An 18609-nucleotide genomic window follows, 5' to 3' on the forward strand; every position below is an offset into this window, starting at 1 on the left:
CAACCCATCTAATGTATACCTTCATCAACTGTAAAGTTGCGAGCATTGAGGCAAGTCTACAAGTAATAGTTTATTAATAATTATAAACAGTGTAATTCGACAGTTCAATTCACACTGCATATAAATTAGCACACTGATGATACTAGAGAGTTTTGCCTGGCAATATTTAGTCAGTTCCCCTGAGCAGTGGGTTTTTTAAACAATGGATCAAACACAATTGGAAGATGTGAAGCTCCCCAAAAGTGTTGCAAATACACTAACCCATTTCCATCAAACTGAAGAAACATGCATCCACCACTCAGACAGAGCTCTAAACAATACCCCATACAAAAGATTGTGGTGCATTGCTGAGTACAAGGGAGCTGCGTCATTCACTAAAACAATTAGCTTGCATTGTGAATACCTTAGATTAATAGACATGTTTTACTCCAGTAAATTATCCACACAATATAATATTGCATTGTTAATTAAGGTAATTTGGAGTCAATTACAACAGGAAATAAAATTGGAGAAAGCAAACAAATCCATGTGCTATCTTTTATTTAATCCATGTGCTGTCATTCTGCAAGCTTTTGTATTGTACACTATGACAATTGTAAATGTTTTTGTAAATAGTATATATTACAGGATGGGAAATCTTTTTTTATACATACCTGCATGACTATTCACAATTTGGTGAGGAAAATCTTCTTCCGTGTGTGCTAGTTTGACTCTGTTTCTGTGACTCATGTTCCTGAATCAAAGGTTGTTGATTCAAGTCCCATTTCAGGACATTTGTATCTAACCTACTCCATTCCTGCCAGAGTGCAATATTGTTCAAGGAACAAGTTTTAAATGGTATCATAACCAATATTCATCCCTTAGCCAACTGCACTGAAACAGATTTGTTCACCTCATTGCAGCTAATGCGGTCCTGCTGAGCAAAAATTGGCTCTGTTTTTCCTCCACAAAAATAATATTAGTCATTCTTTAAAAGAAAAAAAGTCATTATCTATGTATTACTTCCTATGTAAAGAATTGCCATATAAATGTAACTTTTTTCATTATCTCTTATGGAATTGCTCAGGATTAAAGCCCATACTTCTTTGGTTCTTCTTTTCCGAGGAATGAGAAATGGTTAACAAATGCTATGTCAGAACTTTTAAAGAAAAAGGAATTAATAACTGTTTCAGTGTCATAAAGAGATGCACAAGTAATGAATTGTAGTATAAAATATGATGGTTGATGAAAAAAAGATACGTGCTGTCAATTTTTTTTTTGTCTTGTACTCTTCAGGATAGAATAGCAAAAATGCCAAATCCCAAAAGAAACAATAATTTATACTGCATGAGAAGAGGGTTCTAAATGGTAGCACGTCTTAGCATTCTGGCTATGTCATATCAAGGAAGGAAGCCAGCCTAGAGCATTGTAGGATGCGAGGTTAGCTGGGTGTTATGGCTATGCCTATTTTTATAGACAGGAAGTATGTGCCAAAGTAAGTTTTTGAATTTATTATATCTGGTTTATTGGAGTTCATTTTATATAAAGTACTCAAACTCATACATATGGGCCAGATCTATTTAGTTGAGAGTCGGGGCATATTGAAATGTAATGACATCATGTTCATCATGACCTATCAGGCGACCTTTTTAATATTAAACAAAAGAATAACACAACCTTCCAAAGCACTAGAATCATCCAAGATTGCCATGTTGTGTAGAGAACCTTCAAACTAAACTACAGTGCACTTGTGGATATTGGTGATTTGTTTCCTACGATGCAACTTTCTTTGCAATGCAGTTATTTCAGCAAGCTAAAAGAGCTGAAATAATAGATTAAGGGTCAACTTTATGAATAAGCACAAATCCAAATCACTCAGCATGTCTTCCAAACACCACGCACAATCTGTTTTGAATGCAGCTAGATAGTGAGGCAACTTTTAACTGAGAAGCAGCTCATAAGCATCCAGCCTTTAAGTTGAATTGTTACACCGAGAATATTAGATTAGATTAGTTACAGTGTGGAAACAGGCCCTTCGGCCCAATAAGTCCACACCGACCCACAACACATCCAGATCCCTACATTTACCCCTTACCTAACACTACGGGCAATTTAGTATGGCTAATTCACCTGACCTGCACATCTTTGGACTGTGGGAGGAAACCAGAGCACCCGGAGGAAACCCACGCAGACACGGGGAGAATGTGCAAACTCCACACAGTCAGTCACCTGAGTCGGGAATTGAACCCGGGTCTCTGGCGCTGTGTGCCACCGTGCCGCCCTGTTGCTCTGACCAGAACTCTGTTGCCTGACCATATATGGACAAATGCAGAATGCTGCAACCAGCAGATTACATTTGACAGCGTGGGAGTGCCTCGGTAAATCTAAATGTGGGAATGTCACTGACCTAGTAATTTACTCTCTTCAAGGGGCTACATAAATGCAAATTGTTGTTAAACTTGTAAGTGAAAACGTATTGCATTCTGATCAAAACTTCCCACCCACTGGAGGTGCTGAAACACCTTCATTTTGTGTCACCAGATCCTCCATATCTGCCACAGTTTGTGTAATTCAGGGAGTTAGTAGCTTCAGGCCACAGGATCTTTCACCCTCCCATCACGTTTTCTTCGAGAGCTGAAGCCAACAGTGTTGAAGTAAAGTTCAGAATTGCCAATTTACTCTGTTCACAAGTAAACCTTAAATACTACTCGTGTACTTCCCAAATTTCCTTAGAAATTATATTGTACGATTGATTCAAATGCAAACCAAAAATGTCAGTGTATATGACAACTGAATTGTATTGGACCAATTAGGTAAAGGTAAAGTTGCCATAGTCCCAGAGGACCATAACGCTGCTCTCCCATTAGAGAGGGATGGTTGATGATGGCTTAACCTGCGGGCCACCAAGGTACAGGAAAGCAGAAAGCTTGAGCAAGCGGGATCTTCATTGTAACCTTATCCCCCATCTCTAACTCAGCTTTGCATTCGTTTTTATTTTCCATGTACAATACTGTGGGAGATTGACTACAGAGTCATAGAGATGTACAGCACAGAAACAAACTCTTCGGTCCAACTCTTCCATGTCAACCAGATATCCTAACCTAATCTAGTCCCATTTGTCAGCACTTCGCCCATATCCTTCTAAACCCTTCTTATTCATATAAATGACATTTTGTAGACTCTGTAGTTGAGTAGTTTTGAATTGAATTTACTGTTGTAAATTACATGCAATAACTTATTAACAATTTTGTAGAGTGTGCATTTCCTATAAATGCTACCTCGTATCACAATTTCCGATATATTTTTCTAAACTCCTAATGCTATAAAACATCTCATCATGAGTAATGCCATGGAAGACCGACTGGTGTTTGAAAATATGAGGAATTATATGCATAGTTTGTTTTGTTCTGAATGTATCTTTTGTTTCTGTTTCAGCCTTTGAACAGGGTCATTGCTATGAGCCATTCATTAAGTATGGAAATTTCACAACTGGTGATGCATCATATCAAGTGGGAACTGTGGCTGAGTTTTCATGTGATCCGGGGTACACCCTGGAACAAGGGTCCATGATTATAGAGTGTGTCGACATCCGGGACCCCCAGTGGAATGAGACTGAGCCAGCCTGCAGAGGTAAGGGAACAGAAATGTGGGAATACGTTTTCCATCAACCAGCAGAAAGCAAAGCAAAGAGCAAGCTAAGACTTTATCTATTTGAAGAAACTGTGGTTTCTAGCAGATTGTTGACACCACATGATTTAACTCTATCATCTATTCAGAAGTGGTGATCAGGTTCTGTACAAGCATTATAAAATCTTCTGCCCACTATATTAGTTAAAGACAAGCAATTGGTGTGCAATGCCTGGAACTTAAAATCCATTTAAATTGGTCACTCTTGTTGCAACTTTCCCAGCCCCCATTGAAACTAAATACCTAAACGAGGGGGTCTCTTGGCAGGTGTTAAAGGGCCTAATAGAAGGTTAACAAGGCATTAGCACTGTGTTGGGTGAGTAGTTTTATCAATGTTCAGCGTTCTCCATGTGAATTCATTGTGTTCAATAGCTATTCAATTTTTCTGTTAAGAAAAGTAGCATTGTTAGTGAAAACCTAATAAAATAATATTGAATGACTGAAAAGCACGCTGACATACTGGTTGTAAGATATAGCACAACAGCCAGTGCTATAAAAGAAGAATATAAATAACATCTCTCAATGTTCTGATGGTCCTTGCACAATATTCATTGCTACCTTTGGCAGTTGGTAGGATTTCCTGTGTGTGTGAACCCTTCATATTCATTAGTAAGAGACATGAGATTGATAGTATCACTACATCATAGGATGTGACCTAAGGGTATAGAAATTTCATTCTCTATCTTAACTCAAATTACTAGAAATGTACTCCTTTGTTATAACCAAATAGTTTAATATTAGCCCAGATATTTGTATGCCTGAGGAATATAATGTTTATACAGAATGGCTGGTTATGATAAATGTCTGTTGGTTTCTTCAATAGCACAATGTCCACACCCAGTTTCTTATGTTGCAGGAAATAAACCGAAACTCACACCAGATGTAATTACTCCTGAAGGATCTTTTACATTGCCTCACCTCCATATCCAGAGTCATATTGTTTAGTTTTACTTATAATAGTAAATATGAGCCCAACTCATTAGCCAACCCTTCTAGTGCTCCAAGTAATCTAGCTGTTTCCTCTGGCTGGTGAAATATTTCTGTCTGACCAGCAAAGTCTTATTGGCCATCCATGGCATATCAGGATGATTAACAGGTTAACAATCAACTCATTAGTCATGCTATAAATACAGGGTACACCATCTGTGATGGTCAAGTCCTGAAGGAGGACTCAAACTCCAAACTTTTGGGGAAGTGTATATGTTGTACTGGGAAGAGAATGTTCCTTCCATTGTTTTGTGACATCAGTAAATCACCCGTCAAACTGCAAAAAATTAATAATTCAATTGCAGAGTTTTTAATCTATTAAGCAGACAAGGAACGAATAGCCTGACTGTGTATTTCTAATATTCACTGAATATTGTAGAACTTTAGAGTCTAGGTGTGCATTATTAACTCTTGTAAGCAGATATGCTCAAGCATTTTTTTAACAGCCTCACGTAGTGATATATTTAATGCAAAGCAATACATAGGTGGGAAGCTAAGATAGAGGCACTCAATCCATTAAATTGCGAGGTATGGTCAGCTAGCATTGATATTACACAAAGATAAACATTCAAATGATGAACAATACATCAACTTTCTTCTAACAGAGGCACTCAGTTGCTAATTTAAATTTTCAAATGGTCTAAATTCAAAGCTAGTGGGTTTCTCTACAATTTTCAAAGCTAAGTAAGAGGGGCTAATAGGCAGTGCTATTGTAGTGCCACAGTGTATTGGAACTCCAATGGTCCTTGCCTTGGAATGACAAAAATATAGACTGATTAAACCTTCAGGAGATGAGCAATGATAGAATAAAATGTGAAGGGGGAGTGTCTAACACTTCCATCTAGTTAACAGTGAGGCTGAGAGCAATTTCAGAGTTAGAAGGTCATACTTGTTAACCTAGAAAGCACTGCTCTACTCAAAACTCCATCATGGCAGGAAGGTCACAGCAGGACATGAGAAATGCTTTAGGGATGACCTCAAGACATCCATGAATAGGTCAAATATCCTGACTGACTCATGGGCTGGTTTGTGACTAACCAGAATAGAGAAGGTTCATTTGGAAAGAGCTGATTGAGAAATGTTATCTGGATCACACAGGCAAAGTCACAGTGTCAGAGAGAGGTCGCAACAACTCGAAACCCGACCCTCCAGGTAGCAAAGTCTGCTGGTTGTACATAGAATTTATTGACCATATCGGAACCTCTTGAACCAGCGGGGAAATAAATCATCCTCGATCCCCAGGGGCTGCCGAAGAAGAGAATAATCCAATTGTCTGGTAGTATGCAGCTAGACAAAGTGCAAAAGGAATTTGAAAGATTATATAGAAAAATTTGAAGGAAGAGGGAAATCAACATTTTGTTCTCATTTCACAGAAAAAAATGAAGTAATTTGTAGCTGCAACTGATAACGTGTTCCCATAGCGACACCAAGACAATGTTCTTTCATCCTGCCCCGCCATTTAACAGAGATATTTATCTTCTCTCCTTCTTCCCCCTACTCTCCATCACACCACCGAATGCCACCATCACCTCCCAGTGAAAATAATGTTTAGCAGTAGGTATGTGTTCAGACCAGTAGCATACACAGTAATGGGAACCCAGTTGAGACAGAGATCAGGGATCTGCAGCAACTGATTCTGTTCAACAAATGTAATACACTCGCTGCCCAGGAGAATGAGGATAAAAACTGTTTAAGGAGATCCAGAATACTGCCAATAGCATCATGGAACATGACGGGGCAGTCAAAGGAAAGACGGAAAGCATCATGTTGTACTTGTAGGGGATTGAATAATTAGTTGGGATGGGGAGATGGCCAGATCATATTCTTTATAAACTGAGTGAGAGTCCCATATGTTTTATTGCATATCTGGCACCGTAGTGAAGGACAGAGACTGGGGAACAAGCTATTTTAGATGTTGTATTATGCAATCAGAGGAAACTAATTAATAATCTCATTCTAAAAGAACTTTCAGGGAAGTGCAACCATAAAATGCTGGAATTTTTAATTAAGTTTGGAAGCTATGTCATTCAAAACTAAAGTCTTAAATCTGAAGGAAGAAAACGATATAGGCCTGAGGAGCAAGTTGGCCGATGGTGGATTGAGAAATTAAAAGATGCAATAAAAGACAGACTATGGCTAGTACTTAAAGAATGAGTACACTGTTTAAAACAAGCATACGCTGCTTTGGCACACAAATGAAAGGAAGAGTGTTTTGACCCTGGTTAGAAAATGAAGAGATAACTTGTTTTCGATCAAAGAGGCAAGCTGACAAATTTACCAAAAACGTAGCAAGCCTGAGGATTGGGAGCATTTAGAAGTTAACTCATGAGGACCATGAAACTGAAAAAAAGGATAAATAAAATGTGAATGTAAGCTAGCAAGAAACATTTAAAATTGGACTGTACAAGCTTCTATAGGATATAACAAAAAGAAATTACAAAGACAAATGTGAGTCCATTACAGAAGAATTTATGATGTTCACAGGGAAATGGTGGAAAATGTAAATAATTACTTTGTGCCTGTCTGTATGGAAGTAGGAACAAGAAATCTTTCAGAAATAATAGATATCCAAGGGACTAGTGAGAATGAGGAACTGAAATAAATTAGTATTCATATGAAATGTAGTATTAGATTAATTAATGGGACTGAACATTGAGAAATCCCCAGGATAGGTAATCTGCAGCCCAGAATATGTTGCTATAGAGATGGTGGATACATTGGTGGTCATCTTTCAAAATTCTATAGATGTTGAAGTGGTATGTGCAGGAGATGGGCGGCACGGTGGCACAGTGGTTAGCACTGCTGCCTCACAGCGCCTGTAGACCCGGGTTCATTTCCCGACTCAGGCGACTGACTGTGTGGAGTTTGCACGTTCTCCCTGTGTCTGCGTGGGTTTCCTCCGGGTGCTCCGGTTTCCTCCCACAGTCCAAAGATGTGCGGGTCAGGTGAATTGGCCAAGCTAAATTGCCCGTAGTGTTAGGTAAGGGGTAAATGTAGGGGTATGGGTGGGTTGCGCTTCGGCGGGTCGGTGTGGACTTGTTGGGCCGAAGGGCCTGTTTCCACACTGTAAGTCTAATCTAAATCTAATCTAATCTAAAAAGCTGGGAAGGAGAAACTCGGAAGCTACAGTCTTGATTGTCTGATGGCAGTAGTAGGGTAACACTAGCATGGATTATGAAGGATGTGATAACTCAGAACATAGAAAGTAATAATCCAATTATGTGGAGCCAACATGGATTTATAAAGGGGAAATCACTTTTAACATTTTCTGAGTACGTTATTAGCAGAGTAGCTAAGGGGAACCAGAGTATTGGATTTTCAGAAAGCTCTGAGCAAGGTCCCAAACAGGAGGCTAGTAATCAAAATTGGAGCGCATTAGATTAGGAGTAACATAGAATAGGAATGAATGGGTCATTTTAAAGTTGTCAGACCGTAAGTAGGAGGGTACTGCAAGGATCAGTGCTTGAGCCCTAAATACTCATAGGCAAAAGTGAGGACTGCAGATGCTGGCAACCAGAGTTTAGATCAGAGTGGTGCTGGAAAAGCACAGCAGGTCAGGCAGCATCCGAGGAGCAGGAAAATTGATGTTTCGGGCAAAAGCCCTTCATCAGGAATAGAGGCAGGAAGCCTCCAGGCTGGAAAGAGACCTGCCTGACCTGCTTTGCTTTTCCAGCACCAGTCTGATCTAAACCCTACATATTCATAGTCTATTTCAATGATCAACAAATGTGATACTTCCAAATTTATGGAAGGCATAAAATGAGATGGAAGTTAATTTTATGAGGATGGTGCAAGGAGGCTTCAAGGGGATTTAGAACATTACAACGCAGTGCAGGCCCTTCAGCCCTCGATGTTGTGCTGGGACTTGGCGCATGGGATTTGAACATGGCAGATGGAATACAATGTGGATAGCTGTGAGATTGTGAGATTATCCACTTTGATAGGAAAAACAAAGGTGCAGAGTTTTCCTTAAATTGTAAAAAAAAAATGGGAAGCGTAGATGTTCAAAGAGAGCTGGGTTTCCTTTTTTATAAGTACTTAAGTCTAGCATGCAGGTGCAACAAGCAATTAGGAAGGTAAATGATATGCTGGAAATTATTGCAAGAAGGTCTGTATGCAAGAGCAATGATTGCTTCAATTCTGTAAGTCTTAGTGAGACTGGAGTATTGTGTGCAGTTTTAGTCTCCATATGTGAAGAAGGATAAAGTTTCCACAGGGGCAATGCATTGGACGTTCCTCAGACTAATTCTTGGCTTAGGAGGACTGTCCTGAGAGGAGAAATTGGGAAGACTGGGCCTGTAGTCCCTAGATTTCAGCAGAATGAGAGATGATCTCACTGAAATTAACAAAATTCTTAAAGTGGTTGACGGCATTAATGCAGAAAGGATGTTTTTCCTGGCTAGGGGCAAGAACAATGGTTAGAACCAAGAAAAATAATCTCAGAATGAGAAACAAGTCATTTAGAAAGAGAAAGAGCAATATTGTCACTCAGAGAGTGGTGAATCTTTAGAATTCTACACTCCAGAGGACTCTGGAAGCTCAGGCATTGAATATGCTGAAAATATGTTGCTGGAAAAGCGCAGCAGGTCAGGCAGCATCCAAGGAACAGGAAATTCAATGTTTCGGGCATAAGCCCTTCATCAGGAATGAGGAAAGTGTGTCCAGCAGGCTAAGATAAAAGATAGGGAGGAGGGACTTGGGGGAGGGGCGATGGAGATGTGAAAGGTGGAAGGAGGTCAAGGTGAGGGTGATAGGCCGGAGTGGGGTGGGGGCGGAGAGGTCAGGACCTCTCTGCCCCCACCCCACTCCGGCCTATCACCCTCACCTTGACCTCCTTCCACCTATCACATCTCCATCGCCCCTCCCCCAAGTCCCTCCTCCCTACCTTTTATCTTAGCCTGCTGTATACACTTTCCTCATTCCTGATGAAGTGCTTATGCCCGAAACGTCGAATTTCCTGTTCCTTGGATGCTGCCTGACCTGCTGCGCTTTTCCAGCAACACATTTTCAGCTCTGATCTCCAGCATCTGCAGACCTCACTTTCTCGAGGCATTGAATATGGTCAAAATAGTGATTGATTGATCTCTGGATACCATTGATACCAAAGGGATAAGGGGATGGCCTGGGAAAATGGTCTTGAGATCAATGATCAGCCATGATTTGGAAGGTGGAGCAGGCTTGAAGGGTTGAATGGTGTAGTCTTGCCCCTATTTTCTTGCTCTTATCTCGAACTGGCTTGAAAGGATATTGGAGAGAAGATAAGTGTTCAGTCTGTATGGTCCACATTGGAAGCAACAGTGTAGGCAAGAGATTCTGTCTGTCCTGTTTGAACTTGGAGCTAAGTTAAAAGCAGAAACTTAAGGGTTTTAATCTCTGGATTATCAGCCATGTTCAAGTTGTCAAAGAGATATGAACTTTATCGTTATGACTGTATAGTTGAAGGATTGGTGTAAGAAAGGAGTTCCACTTCATGAGACACTGGTACCCGTAATGAACAGGAAGAAGCTTTACCACTGGGCTGGTTTCTTCCCGGCCAGGCTTCTTTCTGAAAGGATAAATAGGGTATTCAGACTTTAAACTGATATACAGAGGTTAGGGAGGAAAGATAACACAAATGAATATTCTAAAACCAATGAGGAGTTATAGAAAAGGAGAGAATCAAGCTGGAGAGGGTTCAGAAGAGATTTACCAGGATGTTGCTGGGTATGGAAGATTTGAGTTATAAAGGAAGGATAGATAGACTGGAACAGTTTTTACTGGAGCATAGGAGGTTGGGAGGCAATCTGATAGAAGTTCACAAAATAATCAGAAGTACAGATACTGTTAATGATAATTGTCTTTTCCCCACAATGTTTAATCTCAAGTCTAAGAGATACATTTTTAAGGTGAGAGGAGACAGATTTAAAAAAGACATAAGAGACAAATGGTTTTCATTTGTTCCGAGGTGAAATGAACTTCCTGAGAAAGTAGTGGATGAGGGTATAATTACAACATTTAAAAGACATATGAATAGATACATGAATTGGAAAGGTTTGGAGGGCTATGGGCCAGAAGCAGGCAAGTGGGGCTAGTTTAGTTTGGGATTATGTTTGGCTTAGACTGGTTAGACTGAAGAGTGTGTTTCCATGCTGTGTGACTCTAAAACACACATTAGTTTGACAAAGTCAGTTTTCAAACTTTGGCATCATATTCCCTAACTGATACAATTACAACACTTTAAAGGCACCTGGATGGATGTATGAATAGACTGGCAAATGGGACTAGATTTATTTTGGATATCAGATCGACAAGGACAAGTTGGACCAAAGGGTCTGTTTCTGTGCTGTACATCTGTACGACTCCAAGTGAGAATACATTAATATTCATAAGTTGTGCTTTAGACACTACAACTAAAGGGAAAATGAAAAATATAAAATAAACTCACAAAGAAATAAGAAAAATGCAAGGAAGACATTCTTAAAGCAGAAGGATAGATTCAGATCAAGAACTGTGGTCCTGGAAAAGCACAGCCAGTCAGACAGCATCGAGGAGCAGGCAAGTCAACATTTCGAGCATGAGCATGAAGAGTTTATACTCGAAACGTCGACTCTCCTGCTCGTCCCATGCTGCCTGACCGGCTGTGCTTTTCCAGCAACACACAGTTTGACTCTGATCTCCAGCATCTGCAGTCCTCACTTTCTCCCGGATGGATTTGGATGTGTGACCTAAGCAAGTGTTCTTTGCGTAAATACAGAAAGTATGATGAAGAATTTAAAACAATCCTGATGACAAATTCAGTTTGGAACCTTCAAGTGTTCTCATTTCTAGATTCTGCTTCCTCTCCTCCTGCTGATTTTTAAGAGCTCTATTGGGTAGGTGATTGCAGCAAAGTGAATGCCAGTATTTTCACAAGCCAAAACGATTTCTTCAATAATTTTCATGTGGTTAACTGTAAACACTACTCTTCCTATTTCTCCACTGATAACAATTCTTTCTGTCTAAAAGTTGCAGAGATACCACAGAGGCTAGGATCCAGTCACCAAGTCACCTTTAGTAACATGTGCACAATACCTGACACTGACCCAGCTTCCTCAGAGTGAACAGAACCTCTGACACTCCTGCTTTTATCTTTCAGCCAAGGCTGCCTGAATGGACCAGGTTAACAGCCCCAATCGGTGAACTCATATTCTGTGAGGAGCACCTTGTTGTTCTTGTTACAATTGCTACACTTTTTTTATGACAACAGAAAATATACCCACCCCACCTCTGCAGCTTACAAGAACGTTATTTTCCTTGTTCTCCATTTAGTGCACTCTTTTCCACTCTCACCCTATTCAGAGATTCTCATCACAGTTTACTCATTCACTATAGCTCCAGACACCCAGCTTTATTTCACAATTAGAATGGTAACATATCCCCAACATAGATCCAGGATGAAATGCTGATCTGCAACATACGCGCACCAACTGTAAAATCTCATGATGGTTAGATGGTGTAGTTTCTTACAGCTCAGGGAATTGTAGCCATCATTGTTGATTAACTTGTCAATCAACCTGCAGTTGGAATATGGGAATAGGAGTTGGAAATCATGTACTGAAACCTCCTGTAATACAGTTGTAGCCAAGTTGTGGGAAATTGTAGTTGAGATCAATAATGCCCGCAATGTCAAGAATGTTTGTTATAATCATCGAGGACAGAAGGCTGCATTCAAAGTTAATGGGATGTCATTTTTTTGTCATCACCTTTGTCTCCTGCAAGAGTTCTATCCCAAGTATCAAATAGAAGCCTGCAGAGAAGTGGTGACATTAAAATAAGCAGAATGATCCCTAGGTGACCAAACAACAGCACAGGAAGTTTAAATCACTGCTGTGTTTTGCTTACAGGTGTGGACACTGGCTGTAAAATGGTGACGGCATAGACACTGTATGAATGGTTGACTAATCAGCACAGGTGGATGCTGGAACATATAAGGTTTTAGGTATATGTATTAATTCAGAAGTGAGAAACTAGAAGGTGGTTTAGTAGAAGGTTGCTTAGAGCAGAGCATGTTTGCATGGCTGGGTAGAAGTTGAGCTTGTGGATTTGTCATGGGAAGACCTGGAGAATAAATTCACATTTTACACTCACCATTGACTTTTCCTGGAAAATTATTGACAGAAGAGATGTTATTCACTTGGGATGGGAGGTAACAAAAAGGAAAGAGTGTGTGACTTTTATCACCAATTCTCTTTTAACATATGGTTTCCCATAATTTTTGACATTGGTTGTGCAGAGAAAAGGTTAAGTTCTTCTTGTAACAGGGAAACCTAAAAGTCAATATGCAGGCCCCTCTTGTACAATTAAATAAAGGAGGAGGGAGATCAGAATTTGACGAGTTGTATATTATGGTAAAGCAACAATGAACATAAATCAGACAAAATAACAAGAGTCCTTTTGCTAGATGTCTTCTTCCCCTCCTCAGTTTAATTGTAACAGCTATTTATTCTGTATGCTGTTCTTTGGACCTAGGTTTACGGTCAAATATATTATAAACTTTGTTGCTGAACGGTCTTTTTATTGATTCAATGTTTTATTGAAATTCTCATGTCAAAAAGAATTAAGTCAGAATAAGTGATTAGTGATCAGACTTCTACTTCATGCTAAAAATAATACTTGAATAAGAAACAACTCTTTTTGAGTTCCCTAGGTCACTTTATCGCTAGTAGATTGTGTGTGTGAGAGAAGAATTTAAAAACACACTGTGCATGAACCCCAAAGCTTACAAAACAGTTTACTGTGTCCATACTGTTTTGAAGCCTCTTATCAAGTGTAACAGTCCCTCTCTCTCCATCCAGTGAATTCCCTGTGATTTTCTGCCTGACCTGACCTGGGCTGTCCCCACGTTAATGTTCCTGAGACACAAAAAAACCAGGAAAATGAAGACTGGACCTAAGAATTAACATTCAGTCAAATGGTGCAGCAATGCCATGTCCTTGCTAGCCAATAAATCCCCCCTACCTCTAAATGTTTCCCTAAAGAAATGGACTAGGGAACGTGCTCCCTAGAGTTGTGTTGTTCTTTAACTGATTGCCTACAGATGGTTGAGACTACTTTGTCCACCCTAAACTGTTTCTGTTTTGTTAGTGCATTCCACTAACAAAATCCCACATCAGAATCTCACGCTGCAGTTATGCATTGACTTCCAACTATACTCTATGAAGACCTGGATTGGCTTTGACTGAAGTGATCTGACTTGCCATTCTGGTAACTATCAAATTTAGCATAGGTAGTCAATGTAAAACGTAATGCCTTTTGTTCACAAATGGTTGTTGCAACATTTCGAGCTTAAGTGGTTAGCAAAGCATTTAGACTGTCACTTCCGTATCTGATTACAGACAAGAGAAACCAATTAAAAAAGGAATAAGAATATAGGCAAATAGATTTTAAAAATTATGGTTAAGAGTTTCTAAATTTCCATTCTGAAGATCATTTCAAATAATTGACAGTGAGGAGATGCAAGTCATTTTTGTAATGGTACCAAATAGTTAAGGAGTGGCTTCATGGTTTTACCTTGTTAAGAAAGTGTCTAATGTCAGGAATTTATTTTATAGTTGCTTAAAGATACTTGACAGTGTTTTGTTTCAACTCACAGCTGTCTGCAGTGGGGAGATTACAGACTCTGCCGGAGTTGTGCTGTCTCCCAATTGGCCTGAAGCCTATGACAAGGGTCAGGACTGCATTTGGGGAATACACGTGGAGGAAGACAAACGAATCATGCTGGACCTCCAGGTGTAAGTGCAAAATAGAGCAAAATACAGTGTGCACTGAGCGTCCCATACTTATAATCCATGTAATTTTCTATTAGATTTCTTTTTTTAGCTTCCTTGTTTCTGTTTTCCTGAAAGTATTGGCAGGATTTTCGCATCACCTCAGTCAAATGAACCTTTTATTGTGAACCATGACATGACTTGACTGAAACAAGTGGCTTGGGAATTGCAAATTCAGCTTCATCAGATCTAGATGGAGCCTACACAAGCTGAATGCTAATGGAAGCTGTTAACTATTGAGATTTGTGAGCACTTTGAATACAGACAAACTTGTTAACCTGTGATATGCTGAATATATATCAGAATATATATGCTGACATATATCAGAATTTTCCAGTCCTTTCCACCTCCCCTTCCTGTTACAACAAGAAGTTGCACTTGTGTAGTGCCTTTAATGTAGTGAAATGCTCCACTGTGTTGAACAGGATCAAGCAAACAGATTTTGACACTGAGGTATTCAGGATGTACAGTAATACATCTGACTGGAAGTTTTGGCAAAAAGGTATATTTCAAAAATGTGATACAAGAGGGAGTTGAAGAGCTGACCTCTGGCGTAGGCCCGAGGAGCAGTACCATGATGCAGTTAAGATGCCAAAATTCAGCTGCTTCTCCGTTATTGATTTATTTCTTCAACAGCTTTCTTTTAGCAACCTTTCCACCAAATCTTCCTGTGATGTTCATTCATTGGATCAAAATTATCAGATCTTCTTGAATTTTCGAGTTAACAGAAGACTCTGCACAAATTTTACGCATTATCGCACTTGTCAAATTGATGAGTCAGAAAATTGAACAAGTAATACAGACAGCGATGAAATCACTGTTAACCTGGGAAATCCAGTAAAAAGCCAGCGGTCATAGAGAAAAGCTAGGTCTAAATTGGACAGAGCCAGCACATGTTTGACGGGTTAAATGGCTATCCTGTGCACGTAAGATGCTGCGAGTCTTATCTTTTCTCAGTGTCCTGTGGATAAAGTACTCGCACTCATTACAGGAAGGTCATGAAGGTGTTTTTACTGGTGAGCAATACATCAGTGGCTTGATTGAGGCAATGGTCCATTGTCAGTTTCCCAATCTTGCTGAAGTCCTTGTAAATTGAAATTAGCCTGAGACATAACACCCTAAGGTTAGAGTGAAAGCATGCATGTTCTGGCTGTTGCCCAAACAGCTATCTCTGTCATAGCAGCGAAGTGGAACCTTTGAAGACTTTGACCTGAGACATGTTCCAGTCAATATGTCTACCTTTGTACAAATGGATGGATGAATCAGAGGAAGTATAGGCTGTGTGCCTATGGTGGAGATCTCCTCCTGTTCCCTCAGAAAACATATATAGCAAAGTATACTTCAATAGATTTCCACTTTTGATTAGGAACAAAATGTCTGTTCAATAAAAAGATGTAATCAGAAAAAGAATTCAAAGGAAAATTACACAGTGTAAATTCCAGTCATTGAGCAATCTGAGATAACAAGACTTGTTTTTATTGCATTTTTTGATGTGAACAGAATTAGCACACAGCACTTTTCACATAGTGAAATCCATGAAGTTGTGCAACTTCCTTCAATATAATTCCCAATCATTTTAATATCTTTTTTGAAGGCTGGCAGTAAAATTAAGTTCTACCCAATGCAGGCATGGAAAGCAAGACAGGCCTCGGCCCAATTTTCAAGCCTTTGTTTTGGTCATTCCTGAAACAATTCCACTGCTCTGAAAACAGATCTTTATTAAACACTTGTCAGGTCTGTATTGACTTGGAGTTGACTGCAAGAGAGCTTCCATCCTGTGGCAAGGTTACCAGAAACAGAACCTATAGTTTTATCTGACAGTTGAAATTAATGGGCTGGATTTCTATTATGCAACTATTAATAGCGATGCTGGGTCATTGAAAGATGTCCGATCAATTTACTGATTGCCAGCAGCATGGGAAAGTGGGAAGAAGAGGTTTGTGATTGCACACGTTTACAGAAATGACACAAGAAATGTGCTACACGGTGAAGTTATTAAGAAGTAAAGCAGGTCGGCTTTCCCTCCACTCAATTTCATGTTCCAATCTTTTAAACCCAGAATGTTTTAATTCTGCAGAGACTAACAGGTCTGTTTAAAAATAAGACTTACTCATTTCAAGCAGAGGTGTGATTTTTTTTCTTCTCTCTCACTCAGAAAACGTTGTGAATCTTTGGAGCTCTCAACCTGAAAAGTCAGGGAGAGACGAGGTATCTTTGAATTTTTTTAAGGCAGAGTTGGATAGATTCCTGGTAGGCAAGGAGGTGAAAACTTATTGGCGTAGGCAGGAGTGTGGATTTGAGGTTACAATCAGTTCAGTTACCACGTTACTGAATGGTAGAGCAGCTTAAAGGTCCAAATACCTTACTTCTCATCAGAATATCCTACCTTCCTCTGAATACCCTAAAGTTTAAAAACTCGCCTTTAGCATCAGGGTCTGCTGTTGTTGTTCCAGCAGCAGGAATTGCGGGAGCGTCGAGCAGGAAGCTGTTGGACAGAACATGAGGTCACATATTTGGGCGGTTGCTTTACCCGAAACACTACTCGGATAGTGTCTCCCACCCATCCTCCTCCTCCTCTAACAAAAAAAGTTATGAGCGTCGTTTGGTAAAGTGGTAAGTGTTTTCTTTCGTGTTTCATTTTTTTCAGCAGTCTGTTTGGGAATTTAGAATAGTGGGAATAGTGGGGTTGAATGTTCCTCCTGCAGTATGTGAGAGGTAAGGGTCGCCTCTAGTATCCCTGCTGACTTCATTTGTGGGAAGTGCACCCAATTTCAGCTCCTCGACAACCGTGTTAGGAACTGGAGCTGGAGCTGGATGAACTTCAGATCATTCGGGAGGCGGAGGTGGTTAATGAGAGGAGTTACAGGGAGGTAGTTACTCCACAGCCATATGAAGAAGGTAGATGGGTTACAGTTAGGGGTAGGAAAGGGAACTGGCAGGCGATACAGGGATCTCCTGTGGTGGTTCCCCTCAACAACAAGTATACCATTTTGGATATGTTTTGGGGGGGGGGAAACGACCTACCAAGGGTAAGCAATTGGGCACAGGTCTCTGGCACAGAGGCAGACCCTGTTTCTCAGATGAGAAGGGGGAAGAGAAGCAGAGCTTTAGTCATTGGGGATTCCAGAGTTAAGGTGACATAAAAGAGGTTTTGTGGGAACGAGAGAGATTCACGATTAGTGTGTTGCCTCACAGGTGCCAGGGTTCTTGATGTCTCTGATTGTGTTTTCAGGATCCTTGAGGAGGAGGAGGGAGAGGAGGAGCAGCTCCCAAGTCGTGGTCCACATAGGCACCAATGACATAGGTAGGAGGAAAGATGGGAATCTAAGGCAGAAATTCAGGGAGCTAGGGTGGAAGCTTAGAGCTAAAACAAGCAGAGTTGTTATCTCTAGTTTGTTGCCCGTGCCATGTGCTGGTGAAGCGACAAACTGGGAGAGAGCAGAGCTGAACACGTGGCTGCAGGGATGGTGCAGGAGGAAGGGTTTTGGATTCTTGGATAATTGGAGCGCTTTCTGGGGAAAGTGGGATCTCTACAAGTAGGATGGTCTTCACCTGAACTAGAGGGGTACCAATATCCTGGGGGCAGACTTGCTAATGCACTTCGGGGGGGGAGGGGGGGTTAAACTAATGCAGCAGGGGGATGGGAACTTGAATTATAGTTCCTTGTACAGGAGGTTGAGGAAAGTGAAGTCAGGGATAGGTTTACAAGGTCATGAGAGGGCACCAGCGACCAGGATGCTTGTTTGAAATGTGCGTACTTCAATACTCCGATGCGGAATAAGGTGGGTGAACTCACAGCATGGGTAGGTGCCTGGTACCCTGAGAGGAACAGGAATGGTTGTTGCAGATTCTGGGATTTAGATGTTTCAGCAAGAACAGAGAAGATTGTAAAAGAGGGAGAGCATTATTAATCAAGGGTAGTATTACAGCAGCTGAGAGAACATTTGAGGATTCATCCACTGAGATAGTTTGGGCTGAGATTAGAAACAGGAAAGGAGAGGTCACCCTGTTGGGAGTTCTCTATTGGCCTCCGAATTGTTCCAGGGATGTAGAGGAAAGGATAGTAAAGATGATTCTCGATAGGAGCAAGAATAACAGGGTAGTTATGGGGTCTTTAACTTCCCCAATATTGACTGGGAATACTATGTTCAAGTAATTTAGATGGGTCAGT

General features: G+C 40.4%; 1 protein-coding gene across 1 annotated transcript in view; it reads left to right on the forward strand.

Moving 5' to 3' along the window:
* Positions 1–18609, forward strand: part of sez6b (seizure related 6 homolog b) — a 428333-nt gene that overhangs the window by 310384 nt on the left and 99340 nt on the right. The window contains exons 7-8 of the mRNA XM_060847773.1: positions 3415–3609; positions 14264–14402. Of these exons, the coding sequence (XP_060703756.1) occupies positions 3415–3609; positions 14264–14402 (334 nt within the window). The remainder of the gene's footprint in view (positions 1–3414; positions 3610–14263; positions 14403–18609) is intronic.

The sequence above is a fragment of the Hemiscyllium ocellatum genome, chromosome 31, assembly GCF_020745735.1.
Source record: "Hemiscyllium ocellatum isolate sHemOce1 chromosome 31, sHemOce1.pat.X.cur, whole genome shotgun sequence".
Classification (NCBI taxonomy): Eukaryota; Metazoa; Chordata; class Chondrichthyes; order Orectolobiformes; family Hemiscylliidae; genus Hemiscyllium; species Hemiscyllium ocellatum.